General features: G+C 37.0%; 1 protein-coding gene across 1 annotated transcript; it reads right to left on the minus strand.

Annotated features, from left to right (window-relative positions):
• Positions 1 to 4,112: 4,112 nt before the first annotated feature.
• Positions 4,113 to 23,743, minus strand: SP4 (Sp4 transcription factor). The gene is made up of 5 exons (XM_010189283.1): positions 23,663 to 23,743; positions 21,628 to 23,185; positions 5,872 to 6,100; positions 5,440 to 5,639; positions 4,113 to 4,360 (listed from the first exon to the last, which is right to left on the minus strand). Exons 1-5 carry the CDS (start codon positions 23,741 to 23,743, stop codon positions 4,113 to 4,115), a joined length of 2,316 nt encoding a protein of 771 aa, XP_010187585.1.
• Positions 23,744 to 24,275: the final 532 nt, after the last annotated feature.

The following is a 24,275-nucleotide window of genomic DNA, read 5'->3' on the forward strand; positions in this document are numbered from 1 at the left end:
GTCTCAATTAGGAAAGATGAATGATGATTCTGTCTTGCAGTGTAAGGCTAGAAGCCACAAATTTTAAGTTCCATCTTATGGAACACAGAACAAGCAAGTGGTCTTCTTGATATTTATTCCTTCCTTTGTGAAATACTACTACTTGTCCACTGCAAAAGTACTTTAAGACATACCATCAAAATTCTTTTAGTATCAAAAAAAAATTATACCATTATAATTTGCAATTTAGTGTACTTTCAAAGTTATTTTAGTATAACACAATGCAGGAGCCCATCTATGTTCTACTAAGAGCTTGGTATCTTCTCTATGAGTTGAAGTCAGTACCTTCAGGTTTCCATTTATTTGTTCTATTTATTCCCTGTTTCAGATACAATCATGACACTTTCATCATTTATTGCTCTCTCAAACTGAATTGTGTTTTTAAAAAAAACTCAATTATTTGTTTGTGTGTGTGCATGTGTTCACACTCTGTACCTTAGCAAAGTTTTTCCTTTGGTTATTCCTTTGGTATGTTCGGGAATAACTGTAACAACCATTCGCAAGAGCTGAGCAAACCCCACACAATTCATGCTGAGCTAGAATCTGCTGGTTTAATTCCCTGCTGGGAGTCTGCCAGTTGGGAAACGCTGACCAGCAAGTACAGGTCTTAATTACACAAATCCAGAAGCTGCTGCCAACCTCTCCCCATTGAGAAGCATTTGCTTTCTAGTGTTCTTCTTGATGAACAGATTATCACTCAAACATAATTTATTGCTGCTTTATATTTTAAGTAATTAAATGAAGAAACCTTTTAAACTCAAGGGAATTTTAATAGGTTACTTGCAAAATGTTATTGCAGGCAACAACTTGTACATGATTTTAGTTCCAAACCCACCAAAAAATTATACAAATCAGCATTGTAAAAGTGTCAAATTAATGCCTCACAGGCTTTGCTGGCAGAGTTAATTTCTAAATCCTAGATGTGGGGAAACGTTACTCTCATTTTTTTCCTTTTCCATTTTTTTTTTTAGAAAAATTTACAAGTGAAATATTACTACAAAACTTTTTTTTTATAAGGAATTTTTGCAAAACATTTACATTTTTACCATCAACTATTTTTCTGTTTCAAAATCATTATGTAGATTTAATACCCTATGCTGCACATCAATTCTTGCGGGATGACAATTCAGTGACATGCATAAAAAAACACCACAAGGCATTAAAATGAGGACTTAAATACAAATATTGTTGCAAGAAAACAGTTATAAAATTGAAAAATAGGACCTAAACATCATGCTTACCTAACTCTGACAAATAAACTTTTTCTCCTAGATTACACACTTTTATTACTGCTCTCATGAAAGAATGTGATAAATAATGACTTAACACCAATTTCTAATGTAATCGGCAACACATACACAAACCTAACCAAAGAAAGTATATTGTAAGAAAAAAAACTATTCTAACACTGGAGCTCTACCATGGTAAATACACTTTGCACTGATAATTACAATAAAGCAAAATTTTTAACGGTGGCAAAGGGAATGAACAGTGAAATGCCATTAAACAAGATACTACTGCACATCTGTGCCCTATTACTTACAACAGCTATATCCCACTGAGTCAAATAAAGGACATTGAAATTTACGATCCTTTTAAGACAGAAAAGTGGATTCCAAATGGTATGCAGAACAGACTGTCAAAATGTTTCTAATTCCAGTGGTAAAATGTGCACCTGCTAACACAAGTTAATGTACTTGAGACGCTATGAAGCCAACCAGATTCAGATTTTGATACATCTATAATAGGGATTCATTGCAGATTAAAAATTACTTCAGTTTCCTATCTGCATACATAAGTATGCATTAAAAAATTACAGATGAAATGGTTGTGCAGAATGCTCATAACTTCAGTTTACAAAAATTGTTAACCTCTAGGAAACATGGTATTAACATTAGGAAAGGTTTTTCTTTGCATAAAGAAATTTATAGCACTGATTGTGAAGCATAATGATAAAATATATATCTGACGTTTCATTTCCTATATAATAAAATTAACAGTTAATACTACCTAATGTTTATCTGTATTAAATGTAACATCTAATTGTTTCTGATGTTTTAAATCCAGATACATCAGTTAAGAGTACTTTAAATAAAATATACAAAATAATGTACAAAACCCAACTAAAATTTAAAGACTCTGTTACAAGTCTACAAAAGCTTTAAGAAACTTGAAATTTATAACCACAGTGTAAAATTGTTTTTCTTTAATCTCAAAGCTTTTCATGTAAACTGAAAGTATAAAATACCTTCAGTTTAGTATTTTGCTACAAAGGGCTGGCCTAAAGTGTACACAGTGTAAACAATGATTGGTATTTCTCTTGCTTCAAAAATACAGAAAACACAAGATTGATAAAGTATTCAGATGAGAAGTATACGTTTTGTGAGAGAATGCACAAGGTATCTGTTATGTCTCAAACCAACAGCTACCAGCACATTCTTTCTTTCGTAATTAGCAGGGAAAAAAAATAATCTTATCCTTCTTGAACTGTACTTCCTTTAGTTACATCAAAAATATTTTGGTGTATAAATTTTTTTAAAAACTGGTCATGAGAATTATTACCAAATGACTGTATGTGTAAAAGATTACATTTACGTCTATGGGAATTAATTAAAAATCCTGAGTATGAAATATTTGGCCATCTTTCCTCCTTGTACGCACTGGAGTTTTCACATAGAAAATGCAGTTTGTTTTTGCTGTTGTTGTTTTTCAATTCCTCTGTATTCCTATTAAACTGGCACATCTGAAAATGTGACCAAATCTTTGAAATCAAAAGTCGTGTAGTAAAAAGATAACTATATTCCTCTTTCCCTGGTTTGTTTTGTGGTTTGACATTCAATGTAATATTTGATAGGTAACAGATATTTATTACCAGCCCACATATTATACTTGAAGATAAAATAAAGACAGTAATATTTAGGGGAAAAGAGAGAAATTGTTTACTTTCAGTACCTTTTTTTGGTTAAAATGTGATAATTCATTCTTTTCTTTGGCTATTAAGTCAAAGCATAAAGAACTCGGCACATTAACCACAATATAATAAACTAGTATTTACAGAGAGAAGATACTGGAGAATGAGCTACAACACTCAATTGTCTGATTAATTTTCATGAATTCTAACAAAATTAAAACATTTAAGAACTTAAAATTGGGTTTCTATGATTCATGTGACCTATAAGTTAGAAATGGACCATGGATGTTTTAGAATATAATGAAATGAAATACCAAAAAATTGACACAAAAGTTCCCATATTCATTTTTCAACCTACATAAAGACACTATTACTTTTGTAAAATCTTACGTTAATATCTTTCTATGGTTTTATCTCTCCTACTGTATACACTAATTCTACATAACCTTAGCTCTCCAAACAAAGAGAGGAATTAGAACTCACTGATTGTCATTTATACACACTACTATAATGTAGTGGTCAAAATTAATCTGAGGCCCACCTCAGAATCACTTTGCAGCATGCATCATATAGCTGCTTTTTGAGTAATTCCGAAACTTGAGAAAAGACGGCCAAAATCAACTGACATGTTCTATGGACTGAGCAAAAACCTAAAATAGTTCCACTATAATTCAATCTTTATTCAGTTTTGCTATGCCTCATGGGAAAAGGATGTTCTCATGAAAATATTACATATTTATTTTAAAAACAAAGTACCTTCATCAAATGATATTAATCCTAGTCAAGGTCCACCCTGTTTTACATTGATATTATCTTATTTTATAAACACATTAACATACAATGCTAAAATAGGGGAGGAAAGTTCATTTCAAATCATTACATGATATACAGACAACATATAACTAAAAAAGTACAGTATGGAAATAATATTCCCCCATCTGTTTATCCAGTACATCAATTTGCGCTGTTTGTATTTTTGAAATTTTTGTCTTGTTGCACCGGTGTACACTTCCCATGCTGACCCTCCAACCTGAAACACTTATAGAAGTCATGACTGAAAATATGATTTCCTGCTCTGTAATCCACTTTACCAGCCCACTTCCATATCCTGAAAGGTATGTAAACTTAAGTGCAGCACTAGGTGTCCATATAAACAATCCTTTCAGAATTCTTCCATGTTTGTTGAAACATTAGGGGTTGCTGGGTTTGAATCTTGAGAAATGGCAGCAACAGTGACAATTCTTGGAGAACCAAGAACCTCAGTAACTGAAGAGTCCAGTTCTCCTGAGGTAACAATGGCAAGGGCTGTTCCACCACCCTTCTTGTTCTGATGAGTTTTGACATGTTTCGAGAGATGGTCACTTCGCATAAACCTTTTCGAACATTCTGGGCACTCAAATCTCTTTTCACCTTTTTCAAAAGAAGAAGAAAACCAAAATGTTACTGAAAGAGAGCACTGAACACTGCTTAGTAATTTGAATCTGACCCTTTTCTATTCAACATTTCAAGTGTCTTTAAAAGGAGAAAATATTTTCTTCTCTACCTGTCTGATTTCCGGGTGTGTTCTGTTCAGTCACCGGCTTTTGGCAATCTACTCTTCACTACTAAAATGTTCTCAACAAATATTGGCTATGCTGTGATTATCTGGTGAGGAGTTTGAATTTCAGGCCACCAGACAATTTTCATAAACTTTCATAAACCTGACAAAGTAGGAGAGGTAAGAGCCCTGAAAGAATGACTTGATAGCATTTTTTAAGAATACTTTTGTTATTTAGATCAGAGGTATGATGAGGGAAATTGCAAACATGAATCCCAAAGCTCCAATAGGATGTATGACAACTACATCAAGAGAGAGAAACACAACATACTAAAAAGTCCTGTCACTGTCCAAATGTAATTAGTGCTTAGACTTCAAGATGCTATAGGCTGTGAGGGAAGACATGAGAAGGGGATACCTTCTTGGGGTTAGAAATATGAAGGCTTATGAAATTTTCAGTTTCTGAAGGTCCACCTTTCCAATCTGAACTGTTAAGACAACTTGCTTTATCAACTCTCACTTGAAACCTCCCAGAAAGGCCAAAACCGGAGCATGGAGTAAGTTAGTACATTTCTTAAGGACTGAGCTGCTCCAGATAAGGAAATTATGACCCTGCTCCATGGCAAATCCTACATGCTTGATCTAAACTTGTTAAATTTAGATCAGGCACTAGCTAATGTACATGAGCTATCTGGGATGAAACGGCCATATTTTTCTAGCATAGGTACAGAAGAACAGTTTGAACAGATCTCATTTTATTTATTTGATTTCACAGTCAGCTTGAATTGATGAAAACTGAAATCTACCACTTCCTCTGTTTTAAAGTTACTTTATTTACATGTAAAAATAGTTTTCAGAGATCCTACTAAGTAAGAAATTTGATACCAGTGTTTAACCATGGACACTATGATTCAGACTTGCCGTACTATGCATACAGAGAGTGCTGACCAACCTGTGTGGGTTCTTCTGTGTCTTTGTAACTCATCACTCCTTGTAAATCGCTTGCCACAAAAAATCCAGTTGCATATAAATGGTCTTTCACCGGTATGCCAGCGCAGATGTGCTCGAAGATGAGATGTCTTACCATAAACTTTTCCACATCCTTCAATATGGCAGATATGTTGTTTCTTTTTTCCTGGCTCATTGCTGCCTCTAAAAAGATCAAATTTAAACAGGTAAGTAATTATACTATAAAATATTATTAGCTATTAGGAAAATATTTCATGCTAATAAAGAATTATAATCCCTTATCTAAAAAAATATATAAACACACTTTCTAATAGAAAGCATTAAAAAAATGTAGGCAATTTAAAAAAGTCTCATGCCCACATGAGGCAAACTGTGATAAGATACCTAAATACATACTGATAAAATTTACATTTACCTTCCTTCTCCCTCTCTGCAATTAGGACATGAGCAGGCAACTCTTCTCAATTTTTTGCCGGGTTGCACTTCCTGGTCAGAACCTTGTTGCGATTGTTGCAGCTGCACTTGCGTTATCTGATCAGGACTAACAGCACCAATTGCTGCATTAGCAATGCCACCTACTGCTACAGTAACAGGAGCTATTGTGGCTTGCTGTACTTTTACTCCATCCTGTCCTTGCTGTTGACCTGTAAAATAAGAATGTTTGCACCTTTTATTAGTCATTTCAGTAAGTGAAATAGAACAAAAATCCACCTAAAGTTAAGGGAGGCCACAAAACAAATATTAAATCCAGCCATTTTCCTGAAGCACTACTAGAGTAGTTACCTGCTAGCTCAGATAGCCCTGTTTAGTGTAATTTGTTATTACAACACTACAAGATTGCAAATTACTGACTGATATTAAGAAACATGAACTAGTTTTAACATTTTTCTTTTTCTCAAAAGTTGAGAAAAATGAAAACCCTTTAAACAAAATCTCACACAGAAATATTGTTAAATCTATTGCCAATTAATGTCTCTCTAATAGCCTTTGAAAATATTCAGAAAACTATAATTAGCTAATTTTAAAAGTTGCTTTATAGCACATACAGAATTGTCAGTTCTCCTGCAGTCTGCAGTGAATCAACATTGAGGCCCAACGGATCTTTCACAAAGAAAAAGAAACATTGTAGGACTAGACTTGAATAAGCTAGCTTTGTTTTTGGGGTTTTTGTTGGGTTTTTTGGGTTTTTATATTTGTTTTTGTTTGTTTGTTTTTCCCTCAGGATTCTCCACCTGGGATGGGGTAGTCCTGGTTATACACACAAGGTGGGGGACAGGTGGCTGGAAAGCAGGCCAGTGGAAAAAGGTCTGGGTTTTTGGGTAGAAGGCAAGTTGAATATGAGTCAACAGTGTGCCCTGGCAGCCAAAAGGAACAACCATGTCCTGGAGACCATCCAGCACAGCATAGGTAGCCGGATGAAGGAGGTGACTGTCCCACTCTACGCTGCACTTGTGTGGCCCCACCTTGAGTACTGTGTGCAGTTTTGGGCACTTCAGTATAAGAAGAAAGATGGTGAAAGGTCTTGAGGGCAAGACTAACAAGGAGCAGCTGAGATCACTTGGCTTGCTCAGCTTGGAGAAGAGAAGGCTGAGGGGTGACCTCATTGCAGTCTACAAGTTCCTCCTGGGAGGCAGTGGAGGGGGAGGTGCTGATCTCTCTCTGGTGACCAGCAACAGGACACAAGGAGATGGAATGAAGCTGTGTCAGAGAAGTTCAGGTTGAACATCAGGAAAAGGTTCTTCACTGAGGGTCATTGGTTACTGGAAGAGGCCCCCCAGTGAAGTGGTCATAGCACCAAGCCTGTCAGAGTCCAGGGGACTTTTTGATGATGCTCTTAGTCACATGATTTAGTTTCAGGTAGTACTGCAAGGACCAGGGAGTTGGACTCAATGATCCTTATGGGTCCCTTCCAAGATAGAGGTATTCTATGAGTCTGATTTTGTTTTGCAGAAGGGGATATGTTTTCACAAAGACTGAAAAAGCACCTTGATTGTATCAACTGGAATTTTAAGATTGACTTGAATTAAGAATTCAGTTTCATTGCATAAGCTCATTGATATCATTGGTTTTCTTGATCAAAGGAAATCAGCATTACTGTCTTTATATTAAAGCAAAATGAAGACTACTCCAGTATAGATAAGAAGTGTAGTTTCTTGAGGAGCAGCATAATATAATGTTTGCTTTAAAAGTTAGTACTATATAGTCTAAGAAAATAATGTGACAAGCTAAATCTGATGGAGAGATGTGACTTCTAGTTGCAATCTGACAACACTGGATGTCAGTCCTGCCAGTAACAGGAATAGGCCAAAACAACATTAGATGTTACAATTTTAAGAAATTCAGTGCCTTCACACAAATGGGAAGAGGAAATACTACTTACTTATTGAGAGTGCAATGACCAACCAGAACTCCTTAGAATAGACTAATATTTTAAGACATTAAAGTCCTTAGTACTGAAAGTATTTAAAACTTAGAAATCCCTGGGAGGTAACATGATTGAGAAGGATTCAGATGGGTACTCCAACTTACTTCTCAAGCAACCATAACAGTCACCATCAATGGAGATAAGACAGAGGAGACGCTCTCTCTAAAGTCTAAGCTGCCTAGCTACCACATGAGTTCATATACAACACATCATGGGATAATACCTACTTCATTCATATGACTGCTGAGAAGCAATACATGATTGGACAGGCTATGTTGTATAACACTATGACAACAGCCATAGATGAAACCTAACACTCACCACATACATGCAGATAGGTTAGGACTAAAGAACAGGATATACAGAAAACCTCTCAAAGTGACTCAACTGTCCTCTAACAAGGCAATGTTGGCTACAGGAAACAATAAATCTGTCTTGTGCCTAGGTCAGCACCAAGTTATTTTCATTAGAAGCACTGATCAAGTTTTCCCAGTTATCTCTCTTGGTTTCCATCTGGAACTTGCACCTGATCTGCCTAGATACGAATAAACATAAATGCCTTGTTTTCTTAACCAGGCCACAAATACTGACAGATGCTGACTACAGAACACTGACAAACCCAGAAGAGATAATGTTTGAATCCCACTTGCTGTTGGACAGATAGATAGTAAGACAAACAAATCTAAGAAAGATCTGTTCTTTGCAGCAGAGGAAGTATATAAAAAGAATTACAGGCTTAATCTCGAGTGCAGTCTTCATGTGTCTAGGATACAACAAAGTCTTTCTTTACAGAATAGCAATGTACTGGAAATAAATTAATTTCCCACATTCTAATAGGAAAGAAAAGTACTCATTAGAATCCTTGAGGGAAAATATGATAGGGTAAGAACAACATTGTGGTATAAATGGAAGTAGTATTATCTAGTACTTGGGTCTAACAATGGCAGAAGAGGACACAAGAGCTTCCAAAGAAAGTGCTAGGCCAGGGGCAACTCCTTGTCAGGCTGTTAAGCACCTGAAGTGCTGACTAAGTGCCATGAATATTCAGAGACAAAAATGACTGATTTTTTTGGTGGTATCTAACGCTCATCTTAACGTTATAATGTGATTGCTTATGTTGAAAACCAGCTGCAGTTTTTGGTTAGCCAAAGGTAAATAAATTAACAGGAAGAACTTGCCCAGATTGTAGTCTTTCTCAGAGCACAAACTATACCCAAGGTGTAGACTCTTTTAATTCACAGATCAGCACTATAAATGATGAGTCTATGAATGGTCACTGCAAAACTTAAAGAGTAACAGATATGATGGCCACACCTACTGCAGCCTCTTACGCTATTTTCACTATCAGTCAAGTTTTCAAGTACATAAATAAGAAGTATCCTCTCTCATTACAGTCTGTTAGAGGGATGACTCCATCCATGTCACAAAGTCCTATTTGAGTAAAAAAAACCCTAGGACCTAAAGTCAGAACACAGCTGAAGAGAGTAATTTTCTCTCAATTTTATCTTTCTCTCCGATTTTCTTGAATTGATAATAAAGTTTCAATGCAACTTCGCCACAGGATGCCAGACCAAGGCTTTCCAAGTAAGATGTGAATTGAGAAACTTGAACTCTAAGGAGGACAGTATTTTTAAAAATCTGAAATATTGTGCTGATTCAACATGAGCCAACTTTCAGTCTCAAAGTCATGACATGAACAAACACATAAGGGTCTTCTAATACTTCTTCAGTATATTGAGTACTGCTACTGACACACACTTTACCCGAACCTTCCCTCCCCCATGTAAGGGCCATACGCACCCTGGAGTATAGGATACACGCTACTGAGCTACAACCTTAATCTATTTATTAAACATAATATAGTGATACATTTGAGTAGAAATTCTTCACAATAACTGTAAAGGTGATAATGAAAATACAAAAGAGAAAATGACAGAAGTAAGGTTGCTCAGCAGACAATTACATTATCCATATGGTTTCAGTTACAGTAATTAAATGACTACTCTTTAGATTGCATTAACAAAGTTATTACATTTTCTAATGTGAATGTTGATTTGCTTCTTTAAATTAATCTCACAGAGTTACTATTTTAAACTCCCTTCCCTTGTATTCCACTTACTAAATTCAGAACAGAAGGTTCTGAAACTCTCAAAATATCAGACAAATAGCCTTATTTAAAGAACCAGACCACAATATTCAATAAGCAAATCTCTGCTTTTTAAGGTAAAAGAGTAACTGAAGGAAGAACACATCTGATAAATATGCTCTGCCAGAGATTTACACAGTTATCAGAAAATAGTGGAAAGTTCAATAGTGTTCCTTGACTGAACTTAATTTTCATTGGAAAATCTTTTATGTTGAAGAAAAATCAGAAATTTTTCACAACACAACTGACAGAACATGTCCTGGTCTAAATCTCAAAGTGAGTCTGCTCTAGTCTTGAGCTGTATGGGATTTTGATTTTTTTAAATTATATACAACTAGTGATCCACTATGGATCACTAAGGGCTTTAACCTTTACGTCCTTTATACTTATTAAGGGAAGATAAAGGAAGTTCATTATTTCTCAAAGGAAGTTCATTATTTCTCAAATCAAGTTTACTGAAGAGAAGATACTGAGAAAACTTAACTGTTGATATGACCTTGTCAGCATCCTACAAAATCAAATTGGGGCAACTTCTGTAAGTTTATAAAAATTAGAATTTTTCAATATAAAGGATATAGATACAAAGTAGCATTTTGTTTGAAACAAACCCTGCTTATTCCGAAAACAGGTGACTAAGATAATGTTATCCATACGGGAATCTCCTCACGCTTTCTAGATGGAGAAAAAAAGACCCATTAAAAATAATCTATACGACTTCTTACTAGTGGCATTAAAATACCATCTAAAGCATCCCAGAAATTCTGCAACAATCACAAAATCATGGACATTACTTCTTCCTGAACATACTCCAAACCACAATACCTGATATCACTGTACTTCACCATTCATAATCAAACCTTTCAGTAACAAGAGCTCTCATGTTTCAACACAGAGTTCAGAATGAGGTCTAAACAAACCATTACATGAGGGAGCAAAGTCACACTTCATCTATGTCATTCTGTATGAGTTGTTAAAGCACTCACTGCACATTTACACCTGCTTTTAGAAGCTAAAAAGTTTTTCCAAGTTCCCATGATTTCTTTAATAGCAATTTTCTGAAATCGTGAAACATTTTTAACACAATAATCACTGAACTTGCATATGACTGAACTTTATTTTACATGCTGTCAAGTTACAACATTAAATTACAATAAAATGTTAGTACACCAAAGAACACTGTTACCAGTGACTCCACTGCATTTAAGCTTCTCTCACGTCTAAGTTCTTTCCTCTATTGGATAGTAACCATTTATTTGGCCACAGGACAACATGCAAACAAGGCAACCTGCTACAGTATTCATTTTGCAAATCAAGTGCAATCAGACTCTCACTGCAATATTGCATATATGATTATGACTGAATGTAATTAAGAATAATATTATAGAAATTTTTAAAGCTTCTCAAATACAAGAACCTGCATGGTTTTAGCTACTAATCTTCCCCATTGAAGCAGTTAAGTAAATGCATTCCTTATTATCACAAGATACAGGATTATTGAGATAAAGGATATTTGTTCTTCAGCATCACTTACTCTGCTTTCCAATTTTGCAGTAAAATTGCTTCTTAGCAGTTACAACTCGTTTACACTTTCCTGTATACATGAATCTATAACACATTCATCCAAGAAATATATATATACATATAAATAAATTTTAGGCTTCAAACTTAATTTGCAAAATAATAACTCCCATAACACCACCTGAATGATTAAAGAAAGCTGATGCACGGTACAGCACCTGCATTCCTATTCTTGTTCACCTGAATTAGCAAGCATGAAAAACTACTCTTTGAGGCAAACGGCAGAAAGGGGAGAAAAGGACTTAACTTCAATCATTCACAGAAATCATGAGAATCAAGCTTTAGAAAAATAGATCTCAGAAAGAAGAGAAATTTAAGACTAAGGAAAGGACACTTCTAGTTTCTGGTACTTAGTTACCCAGAAAAATTTGTATAGATTTTCTGTTACTGCTGTACCTGTTGCGACCAGCATTCAGCAGTCAAAAAGATGATAGCATTAATGACAGTTCTTTCAGAAACATGCAACTTACTGCCATCTGAGAAACACTTTGAAAAATGTACCTAGAGCTGGAGTGGCTAAAGTTACCAAAAAAACATTTAAAAAAATAAAATTGTTCAAATGCATATTCTAAAAATGAAAGAGAGGGTTGCAACTGATATCCATAATTCAATGTATGCTACTACAGGACTGCTAAGTAAAATTAATCACAGTCTGCAGAGTTCCAAAGCTCTACAAGCATCAAAGCTGATGCAGTAACTCACTCATTCAACAACTTACTGCTGCAAAGCAATGGAGGAAGAGGTTTCTCATCTTCCCTTCCCCGGCATATACTAACGACAGTCAGCTTGCAGGCACCCTTTACGCTAACATTCCTTTTCCACAATGACATACAGATGATTTATAATAAGAAATTCTTATGTATTTACATATATTTATTGTTTATAATACTATATATGTATATACATGTATAACTAAATAGAATACTTTAAGATATAACCAAGATTTAAAAGTTTTTAAGTATGTGGCAATAGTTTTAAGGGAGAAATCACGTTTCCTAGCAAAATCTACTAGAAAGGAGGTCTCACGCTGAAGACTGAAATGCAAATCATATCTTAAAATCAAATATATGTGAAGACAACACTGACTTTCAGTATTTACACAGAGGACGATGCCATTCCATGCTACTTAAATGGTATGCAAACAATTCTGCCCTGAAGTAGTGGTTTATAAAGATTTAGAAAGAAACAACACATGACAGAGGAGGAATTCCCCAGAACAGAAACAGTACAAGGGAAGATGCAAGGAACCTACACATCCTGTAGAGATGGGAATTGCATCCACCCAATTACTACAGGAAATCTGTAATATCAGAGCATAGCATTGTGTCCAGATGCTATTACAAGCAGCAAGTTTCCAGTGCAAACTGCAGCACCAACTAGACATCTGTATTTTCTGCCTCATACAGAGACATTGCAGCAAGTTTTGATCTTTCTCCTGTTGCCAACTTTGACAAGATTTGTAAGAACTCCTCCCAAAACTTCCTATGTCAAATGTCTTGGTGTGTTAAAAAGTTACTGAATAGCATCATAATTATGCTTAACTTCTGTGAAAAATATCACTTAAAAGCATGAGATGTAAGGCAGTAAAAATTCAGTTTGAGGGTTTTAAATACAATTTTCATTGTATTTAGCTTTTTCAAGCTAAAGTCTTCTTCATTTTGTGCAAGAATCTTATTGGCAACACAAAGACAAAACAATGCTCAAGAAGTTTCATGCAGGTACTTCAATGACTTCAAAAATGTAAAGCTTTACTGTTTTAGAGTCTCAAGTGTTTTAGGACAACCTGAAGTCACTTTAGTACTTTGAGAGAGAAAAGTTGTTTTCCCAGCTGGTAGTATACCTTTCATTAAACTGAAAGCCAGTTTTCTTTTTATGACTTTATTAAACACAGGAAAGAGCTACCATAAATACAACACAGACCTATACAGAAACAACATAAAAAAAAAAATCAACAAAAGACACAAAGCTACAGTTTCAAAAAATTTAGTTTTGCAAAACCAAGTAGAAGTTTCAGCCAAAACAAAGCAATGCCTCTGGTGGTTCTGGATGCTGTGATTTCAAACCGGAATAAGATATGGTTACTTTATTAGGTATTCTAAAGAAAGAGTTGGAATCAGAAAAATAACTTGTTATACTACTGCTAAGGCAAAAGACCTTTCCAAAAAAACCCTTATTTTCATTGTCATTGAAAAAAAACAATCAAAAAGAAAAGTGTATTTGGGATAAGCATTCAAGAACACTTCTCTGTAGATAAGCACAAGTAGTTCCCTGTGTACTGAACCTCAGAGCAAATCAATAACTGAAAACATAAGTACCAACTATGTTGCAGAATGTCAGATGCACTGTGTGGAAACCAGTAGTAGATCTAAGAAATTGAAGGTTTTTAAGTTTTCTTTTACGGAAAATCTCCCTTTACCCTATCACCATGCTCCAACTCTCAGGCTTATTGTGCAGTTTATAGCCACAACAGAACATAGCCCAGTTCTTTTGACCAACTCTTCCACTTAACTCTGAAATAGGGATAGGACTAGAAAGAAACTTTTTGACTGTTAGCCTTTACAGTCTGACTAGAGAACCTCAATGTCTGACAAGCTGCAACAAAAATAAAAAAAAAATTATATCTTACACACTTCTGCCACATGGAAACTAAAATACTGGTCTCGGGAAGTGTGTTTTTTAACATCTCAGTTCAATTTCTGTGTATTACCATGGAAATGGAAATAGCTTCATTTTGAAAGGACAAAAGGAAGCTGACAAGAAAAAAATCTAAGCTAAGTTTCCAGTACTCTCTCTGTTTTTTTGGGAGGAGGGGTGGGGGTTTTTTTGGTTAGGTTTTCTGTGGTTTTTGACTACAGTTTAGCTAGCTTACGTATTTTACACTTGACTAGAAGGTTCATAAGTGTCCTTGAAGCAAACACTTTGGCTGCATGAAATGTTATCTTCATATTGGTCAAAATAAAGATAAATATGCCTCTATCCACAGGAGGGATTACTTAATAGGTACATACATGGAAAATGCAAAATTCTTTCAACAGAAAGGAAGATAGCCAGCTTTAAAAGAAGGTTAATTTGCATAGCAGTTGGGAATTTATTCAGAATTTTAAAAAAAACAACACTGGCAAGGTGATTAAAAGTTATTCTCAGGAACAACAAGATCCATAAACATTTTTAAAGGCCTTTTACAGTAAGGCTAAACACGAGACACAAGCCTTGGTTTTATAACAGCCTATAGGTAGATAGGCTAGCCAATACAAAAACTAATTAAGGATGTAAAAACTAAGTTTGTTACAGCCCTCAGCAGGCAAGGACCAACAAAGCTACATATTACAGAATCACGAAAGAAGGTCCATGTAAATCTGAAATCCAAACCCTTAGAAGTTCTGCCATCTTCTTTTGCAACATTATTATCCCTAAGAAATGGTATGCTTAATCTTATCTGGTCTTCATTTTTGGTTCAGAACAAATTGAAGAACTTGGTGTTTTAGTCAGAGTTACTTCCTTATGAAGTACGAAGACAAGCAAGACCCCTGTTTCTTAGACTTCAGTATTTTGCTCAAGGGTAAAATGGCCACATCACTTGAAACTACTCTAGAAATGAGGAAAGTCAGACTTGGACCTGACACGTACGTCAAGTTCATTTTGGTGAACTATCCAAGAAGGATATTAAGTGATCATTTTCTCTTTACAGTAAAATGATATTAATTTGCCAATCTATTAAGAGTAATTATGCATGCTTTACCAATAACCAACTGATTAAAGTATATGACTGTTAACCACTATAATAATACTAAACATCACTTGAAACCATACATATAGAAATCCATGCAACTATAGCTCAAACTAACCTAAGTGTGTGCTGAGATGCTATGTTTCTCAAGAGTCTGTTTTGGTGAAAGTGTTGTGATGAACAAAATAGTCATTAAAAAAAATTACATTCTGTTGTGCAGTTCTGACTACTTACAAAGTGACTATGCTACAGCATGTAACTAAAGCAGCATTAACTAAATTGTCCATTAAAATAACTGGCCATTGAAACACGTAGTTATTTTTCAATAAAAACATTATTTGAAATTAACATTCCCCTTAGAACATGACATCCATATATAGCTAGATATTGCCATTAAACATTTTTAATATATTAAACCAGTCAGAATTTATTTATCTTATCTACCAGTACCAAAATCATACAAAGCTAAATACTCTGTAATTTAATTTACACTGAAGAAGCTACTGAAATCAGATTTTGAATATGCTTCTTGTGGCTCCTCACCCCAGGTGCTAATGGAAGAACAAGAAGGTTGGCCTAGTGGGTATCTAAGCATCCTTAAAAAAAACAAACAAAAACAACCAACCAAACCAAAACAGGCTGATGAAGATGTGCAATATCACTCAGTTTGCTTATTGGACATTTTCTGAACAGTTGATTAATTTCTTTCTCTATATGCTCTAATTTCTGACAATAAGGAATGAGAGAGATTACAAAAGTTGATATTCCAGACAGCACGCCTATATTGATGAAACATTTTTACAAGACCACATACTCTAACAGGGAAACAGTTTTAGTATTTCTTGGAATATTTAAGAACTTGCATTTAATTCTTAGACCTCAAGAGCATAGAAACAGCTCATTAGAACCCATTTCACTTCACAATTACGAGCAAAGTTGGTACTTGAAATGCTTTCCCTTTCCACTTTACCTAGAAGTCATGATGAAGTCATGCCTTGCTACTCACAGGTCAGGCAGAAAAGGCTTGTTTTACTGAAGCATTTTTACCAGGTGATTCTCCATAGGCAATTTAGCTGAACAGGTTGATTGTGCATTCGTTATGCCTCAAGTTCAGGAACAGTACACTGATACTTAAAGATACCATCACCAAGACAAATGTTTGTTTTCACCAGCATAGGTTGTTAATCTGTTTTTGCCACTATTTTTAATTTCAGTTTAAGGAAAACCCCACAACCAAAGCAATTTTGCCATTAGAAACTAAATGCTTCTCCCATAATTACTCTGAAGCTTTTGAAAAAGATGCCAGTGCTGTATTATTTAGAACACTGTGGTTCTGCAACAATTCTCAGCTCAAGGCAACCTGAGAACAGTTGTGACCTTTCATGACTTTGGAAAAAGTATGCTAAATTTCTGTACTCCTCCCAGCTACACCCTCAGAATGCCAAATTACACACTTGGAAGTAAAAAAAACTAAAAACCACTCCTGCATTTTTTCTGGTTTTGTGGAAAATAACTCAGTTCTTTGTACTTATCTTTTTACTGCAGGTTCCACAGCTTGTAGCTTGTTTCTTTCAATGTATTTGCTGCAACTTGCTCACCAATAAACATCCAGGGAAACACTGGATATTATTTTAAAAAATCATGCAACCACCATCCTTCAGCTCCTTCAACTTCCACCCTTCCTATTTATACTTGCCAGTTTGCTTGTACCTACTGTGGCTACTTTAAACCCTTTTTACCTTGTTACCTCCTATGGGCATTCCTCCCTCCTTAGCTACACACCCACCGAGTTCTGCTTCTACACATACTCACTATTACAGTAACATGAGCAAGGACACACAGAGGTAACCCTTTCATTCAGCAACACAAAAGTAGTATTCTAGGACTCCAGCCTAAACAACTTTCTCTCTCTCAATAACCAGTATATGTGATAGAGATTATAGAAGACCATTAGTGGCATAAGGCCAAATCAGGTATTTAATGTTCTCAAATTCTTGTATTATGAAAAATTAAACTAAAAATGTGTCTTACACAATAATTAAGACAACTTATTGCAGACAAGTATTGAACATGTAAAAAATTTACACAGACTCAAAAAAGGACAAATTCACAGAAGACATTCATCAAGGATTATTAAACATATATAAAAAAATCCCACTTCTGGCTCAGAAAGAGATGAGCTGCAGATCACTGAATGGTGGGAAAAGAATCCGAGTAGATTTTTCTTGTATGCCTCACCTGCAGTCAGCATCAGACAAGGTCAGAAACAACTTTGACTCATATTCACAGAACCATAGAATGTTTTGGGTCAGAAGGGACCTTTAAAAATCATCTAGTTCCAACCTCTTTGCCATGGGCAGGGTCATCATCCACCACATCAGGTTGCTCAAAGCCCCACCCAACCTGGCCAACCCAGGGATGGGGCATCCACAGCTTCTCTGGGCAACCTGTTCTAGCATATCACCACCTTCACAGTAAAGAATTTCTCTCTTATGTTCAATCTAAACCTACTCTTTTTCAGTTTAAAACTACTGCCCCTTGCCCTGTGACTACATGAAGGCCTTGGTAACAAGTCTCTCTCAGACTTTCTTATGAGCTCCCTTTGTATACTGAAAGGCTGCAATAAGGTGTCCCCAGAGCCTTCTCTTCACTAGTCTGAGCAACCCCAATTCTCTCAGCCTTTCTTCACAGGGCACGTGTTCCAGCCCTTTTTTATGTTGGGGCCCCCAGAACCGGACACAGTACTACAGAAGGGAGAAGAGGGAAAGAATTACATCCCTCAATCTGCTGGCCACTCTTTATGCAGCCCAGGATATGGTTGGCTTTCTGGGCTGCACCTGCACATTGCCAGCTCATATCCCATTTTTCACCTACCAATATCCCCAAGTCTTTCTCTGCAGGGCTGCTCTCAACCCCTTCATCCTCCAACCTGTATTGATACCAGAGGTTGCCCCAACACAGGTGCAGGACCTCGAACTTGGCCTTGTTGGCATTTCATGAGGTTCACACTGGCCCACTTCTCAAGCTTGTCAAGGTCCCTCTGGCATCCCATCCTTCAAGTGCACCAACTGCACCACTCAGCTTGGTGTCATCTGCAAACTTGCTGAGGGTGCACTCAATCCCATTATGTCATTAATAATAACAATGCTCTGCCCTGCTTTTTGACCACACAAAAACTACAATCGAAAGTGTGCTACTTACCAAGAGCAATGTTAGAGTACTTAACTGAAAAGCACAGCAAAAGCACTGACATACACGTCTTCATCTTGCTTGGTTTACAGTAGAGCCTGCATACCTTGGGACCAGAGACTTCAGGTAACAAAAGTTATAAAAAGCAGGCCAAAATATACTATCTACTTAAAGATTTTAATATATTTTCTTCCCAATGTGAAATTTGTCTCTTTTGGAATTTAGAATCCACTTGACAAAAGGAAAAAAACAAAAAACAACCAACAACAAAATACCCCAAAACCAAACAAAATCTTTCCCGGAATAGTGCTATAGCTTAGCATTTCCATAACAATTTTAAGCTAAGAATATTTATTTATTTAGAGTTCTATTGCTTTACTAGCCCATTTACTACTGAAAAACTACCTAAACCTAAACTACCCCATTGTAGAAACAACTAAGAAAATCAATGTTCATGAAACAGAAATACAATACAATTAAAAGAGCAGGTATTTAATACATGTACTTATTGTGATTTTTTTTCCCCCTGAAACTCAGCTGGCTTGATTGGTTTGGCTTGGTTGAAGGCCAAAGTAACTTTTTGTTTCCTGACAAAGTTAGAGTACCTTAATCAATGCACCATATGAGTCCTTCACTCAGTCTTTTCCCTGACACTTTCTGGACATCCTCCATACGGCTCATTTCTAACACCTACTACTGCTCATTTGTAGTGAATGATCCACTTCTGGAGAGTTCGATTAATGTAGAAAAGAGTTCACACAGACAAGCTTAGGTACTGCAAAAAAAGAATGGAAATATCATTCTGCAGATGTTGAGGTAACAGAGCAGTTTATTTTTAAAAGGTTTCCTGTAACAATAGTAGCAAAAAAAAAATCAAATATAAAGCAGCAAATCTGAGAAGTTAATAGCTCTGATCAAGACAGCTTATTCCTTATAAGTGGCATGCAAAATTTCGATTTTAGTATGTTCGTAATTTTCTATTTCATAACCATTCTTTCCTTGAATACTTAATATATCATTAAGGACTGCACATCACACTCTTCACTCTTCTTTCTATGCTACCACATCTCCCATTCCTGGAGTGTAGCATCAAGAAGTTTCACAGGAGGGGAGAGATGAGTAAGAGAAGGAAATTATAACTAATCTCTCATATTCCCAAAGTTTGTTCTTTCACCATAACCTCAAGCCTTGGGGAACAGAAATAGTACCTTACATACAAAGGAATGGAGAAAAGGCTGGAGGATTCACTGCTGCTAGCACAGAAATAAAAGTGGTACGGAAACAGCTGTAAGGCCTATGAGGGGTGGAGGTGGGGGGGCACAGAGGGAGGAGGTGGAAGGGAATTCAATGGCCACAACAAAGCTTAAGTTGAGTTAACATATGAACCCTGTATGACTAAGGCTTGGCTTCTTCAGGACCACACCTGTGACTCATTCCCCTTTTTTCATCCTCAGTTACAAATTGCAATCGCTTTATTTTCCAAAGGGCATCACATGAGAGCAGAGGTGCAGTTAATATAACAGAGCAAAATGATATTCAGAATCTCTTGTTCTAATACCTATCAGTGTGTACTAAACCGTTGTACACCATTAGCAGCCAAGAAGAAAACTGCATACAGACGCTTCTACCTGCACCCTCAGATCTAGGCTGTTCCCAAAGCAGGCTTCCTATGAAGAGTCTCCCACCAAAGCAGGAACTTCTGCTTAACAACAGTAGTCAACCAGCACCTTCCCATCAAGAAAAAGTTTTTCTGAGGCAAATTGGACTGCAAGATACTGTAGCAGCTGCCCAGCTCCTGCTAGCTGAAACTTCTATTTTGAACTATTACAGCTAAACATAAAGTCAATATTTTAATTCTGATTACCCAGATCAATGCTTCTGTAACTCTCCTTAAGTAAGCCAGGTTTAGTGCACCCAACCCAGCTCTTAGTATTTCAACATGCTATCAAGTGCTGAATAGTACCACAGCAGATGAAATTCAGCCGGTGGCAAATTTCTTATTATCAAACTATACGTAGTCTCTTAAAAAAATGTTACAAATAAAGGGAACAATCCTTTGCCTAGTTAAACATTTCCCATATTAACATAGTATTATATAAAAAAACCCACACAGAATCAAGACGATACTAACATTTGTCTATGCAGATTGGACAGCATTTAAACATGAGGGTTTTTATTACAGTTTTATACTAATAAACTGTGTCTATAGTCAGGTTGCTGTTAAGACAATGAGTTTATTGTAATTACTACAGCAGATTACTTTTACATGTATAAAATAAAACCAAGCTAATGTACACAGTTATCAAACTGGCAGAGAGAACCCCTAAATCAACGTTTATCTGAAAGGTTAAGTTTGCAAATTTTACATATAGAGTTGCCCTTATGGGATACTGCAGAGACCTTACACAGAATTTACTTCAGAACCAAGCTTTGTTATCCAGCCCAGAGCCTTTTAATAACTCCTTTCCCAACTATTAGACCAGCATAACCAAACAGGCATTTCATAATGTATATCAAAAGTTCATCAGCAAGTACTGAGGTACAGTTACCAGTTGTTTTAATTTTTTTAAAAAGACAAGTCACAGGAACCATGCTGTGTGCAAGTTCCCTACAAGTTTTAAGGGAACAAATTCAGGAGCAAATGCAGAATACAACAAATAGTTCCATACAAATGCCTGCAGTAACACAAGGTATCCCAGTTCACACCCTGTCACTTTCCTCATCCTACATCCTGAATGCAGAGATTAGGAATGCTGCCTGGTTGGAAAAAGCTTTTTGTTCTTCTTTAAACATATCAATGCTCTAACAGTAAATTCTCATGTTCACTCCTGAAACCTATGAGTTTTAATAAGGATTATTTAAGGATAGTTCATCCAATACAAACAGTTTCATTTCAATTGACGCAACTGGTTAGCTTAACGTTTAGAGGAAGTTTCGGCTATTTTAAAAATGGAATTTTAGTGATAAGTATGTGTTTCCTCAGTTACGGGTTTAACATTTATTACAGAAAATCCTGAAAAAAGTATTATTTTAAAACTGTCTGGTATTCTTGAAAAGATTAAAAAATCCAAACAAAACAAACCCAAAACTTTGTCAGGCCACTTACCCGCAACACTGGTAATGGTAACAGGAACTCCTTGAACTTGAACACCTGCAGCACCCAGGTTGGCAACACTTACTGTTTGAAGATTAGGTACTGAAGCAAGCTGGGCAGCGTTCAGAGCGATGGGGGTACCAGCAACAGCCACCGGTGCAATCTGGGCAATGGTTGTGCCACCACTTGAAGACACAGGGGTAATGGTTAGCTGTTGGGGTAACCCAGCATTTTGAACTTGCAGATTCGAAAGGCTTTGCAGATTCTGAACCTGTACAGTTTGCCAGCTGATCTGCCCGGATGGTGTTAAAGTCGGAGCCCTGATGAGCACCTGAGTTGGACTCACTGCCTGCAGCTGAACATTCTGCAAAGGCTGTTGCTGGATGGTCTGTATAGTCTGCCCTGACTGTAGCTGAAATGACTGTGGAGGAATGGCCTGAATAATCTGCTGTTGAGGCTGCTGGATCTGGATCTGCTGTAGGATAGGCTGACCGACAATTTGGACCTGCTGAAGGGAACCAGACTGATCCTGGACATTCTGTAGTCCATTGGACTGAAGCTGACTGGAACTCTGGGCTTCAGAGTCTGTAGCAGTCGTCTGAGGTTCTTCAGGTGCCTGCTCTGAACTGCTGCCTGCTGTGCTTGTGTACTGGCCTGTTTCTGCAGAGCTCACTAGTGTGTCACTGCTGGTTAGAGATGTTGAGGCAGTGGTTGTAGAGGTGGAAGATGAGGAAGGAGACTCCGGCATCGTACTAACAGAGGCAGAAGTCACAGGCGTAGATGCTAGCTGATTTCCATTGGAAACTCCAGCCTCAGTAGACTGGCCAACTTGACCCGAGCCTCCTCCAGCTGCCACGTTGTTTATCACAGGCAATGCCAGGGTTACCCCACCAATGTTTATAGGTAATGTTGTTACAACTTGTGCCTGAGTACCAGGAATAGTCTGCAGTTGCAGTGGTATGGAAACACCAGGCCTAATTTGGACTGGAACTGTCTGATTTGCTAGGTTTTGAGCAATAACGTTCCCCGAAGCTGTCCTATTTGCAGCTGTGAGGATAGCTTGATTATTCCCTGCAGGAATGAGCTGAATTTGACCCTGTATGTCTTGAAGACCAGTAGTATTAGATGGATTGATTTGAAGTTGTTGACCTTCTGTTGTCTGAATCTGTGGGATCACTTGGTATTGGACACTACCACTTGGATTTTGTACTTGAATGACTTGAAATTGTCCAGGGCTTGTTGCAGAAGAATTGCTTGATTTGGTTTTTGAAGGGGACGTACTTCCATTGTTACTGCTGGAGGGACTTGCTGCACTAGAGGCAGCAGAAGATCCTTGTTGAGCAACACTGTTTTCTTTTGAAGCAGGAGGAGCAGTGGCAACAAGCTGCCAAGCGTTTCCAGCAAGCTGACTTGTTACCAATTCTAACTGTTGTGGCTGACTCTGAAGCTGCACCAAACCTTGATTTGGATCTATAATAATCTGCTGCTGTCCAGTTCCTTGATTCTCACCAGGAGTTCCTATTTTGCTGCAAGTGGCTGCTAGCAAAGCAAGAGGCGAAGGCTGAGAATCCTATCCATAAAGAAAGGAAACAGAACAGATTCAGAAGAGCATGAGAATGAACCATCAGAAGTTAAGCATTAAGGTTTACACAGGAAGCAGACAAAAAAACCTGCTTCTACACAGAGACTGATGATACAGCTCTGAACAAGGAAGTATATATTTCTGCAAATAATCTTTAAACATAAAGCCCCCAATTATCAATGGGTACGTGACAGCCAGGACCTCAACCACATCCTCAATCCAGTTTCCCCCCAACCCTTTAAAATAAAGAAAAATTTAAAAAGCACTTCTATTACGTAGTAAGCAGCTGTTCACTACAAAATGCAACCAAAAAATATGTCCAGGCAGCAAAAATATTGCAACCAACCCACTATGTTTCATCCAACCCAAAGAAAGATGCCCTGAGCAGGAAATGCTGTTAGCTGAATGTTTCATTTTAAATGCTAATAGCTTGGGCACTTCCCTATTCGGGGGTGTGTGCTTTACCTGTGAGCCTCCAGTTTTCCCTTTTTTATTATTATTGTTGTTATTCTCTGCCTCGGGAGATTTCTCTCCCTCTGTGGGCATAGTTTCCTCCTTCTTTTGATCTGCAAAAATATCAAGTGTAACAGGTTAATTATTCAACTTCATTTAGACAATAATAAAACCTACAAGCACATCCTTTTTGGTTCCCAGCTTGTCGCCTTTACCTCTTCATAAAAACAACAGTGCAAACCATTATTACAAAAGAACGAGTCCTAAGAAACGTGGTTTGAAACCCAACCCATGGGGGCTGGAGAGTTAACACCCAGAAAGGGGAGGTTTGGTTTCCTCTCCCAGAGACAGCAGGAAAAAACCACCCACAACCCTCCTCCTCCTCCTGCCCCCTAAAGCATCGACGGCCACTGAGTGGCCCATAAAAACAACAGTGCAAACCATTATTACAAAAGAACGAGTCCTAAGAAACGTGGTTTGAAACCCAACCCATGGGGGCTGGAGAGTTAACACCCAGAAAGGGGAGGTTTGGTTTCCTCTCCCAGAGACAGCAGGAAAAAACCACCCACAACCCTCCTCCTCCTCCTGCCCCCTAAAGCATCGACGGCCACTGAGTGGCCCGCGA

This window comes from Mesitornis unicolor, unplaced genomic scaffold (genome assembly GCF_000695765.1).
Source record: "Mesitornis unicolor isolate BGI_N332 unplaced genomic scaffold, ASM69576v1 scaffold29407, whole genome shotgun sequence".
NCBI lineage: Eukaryota > Metazoa > Chordata > Aves > Mesitornithiformes > Mesitornithidae > Mesitornis > Mesitornis unicolor.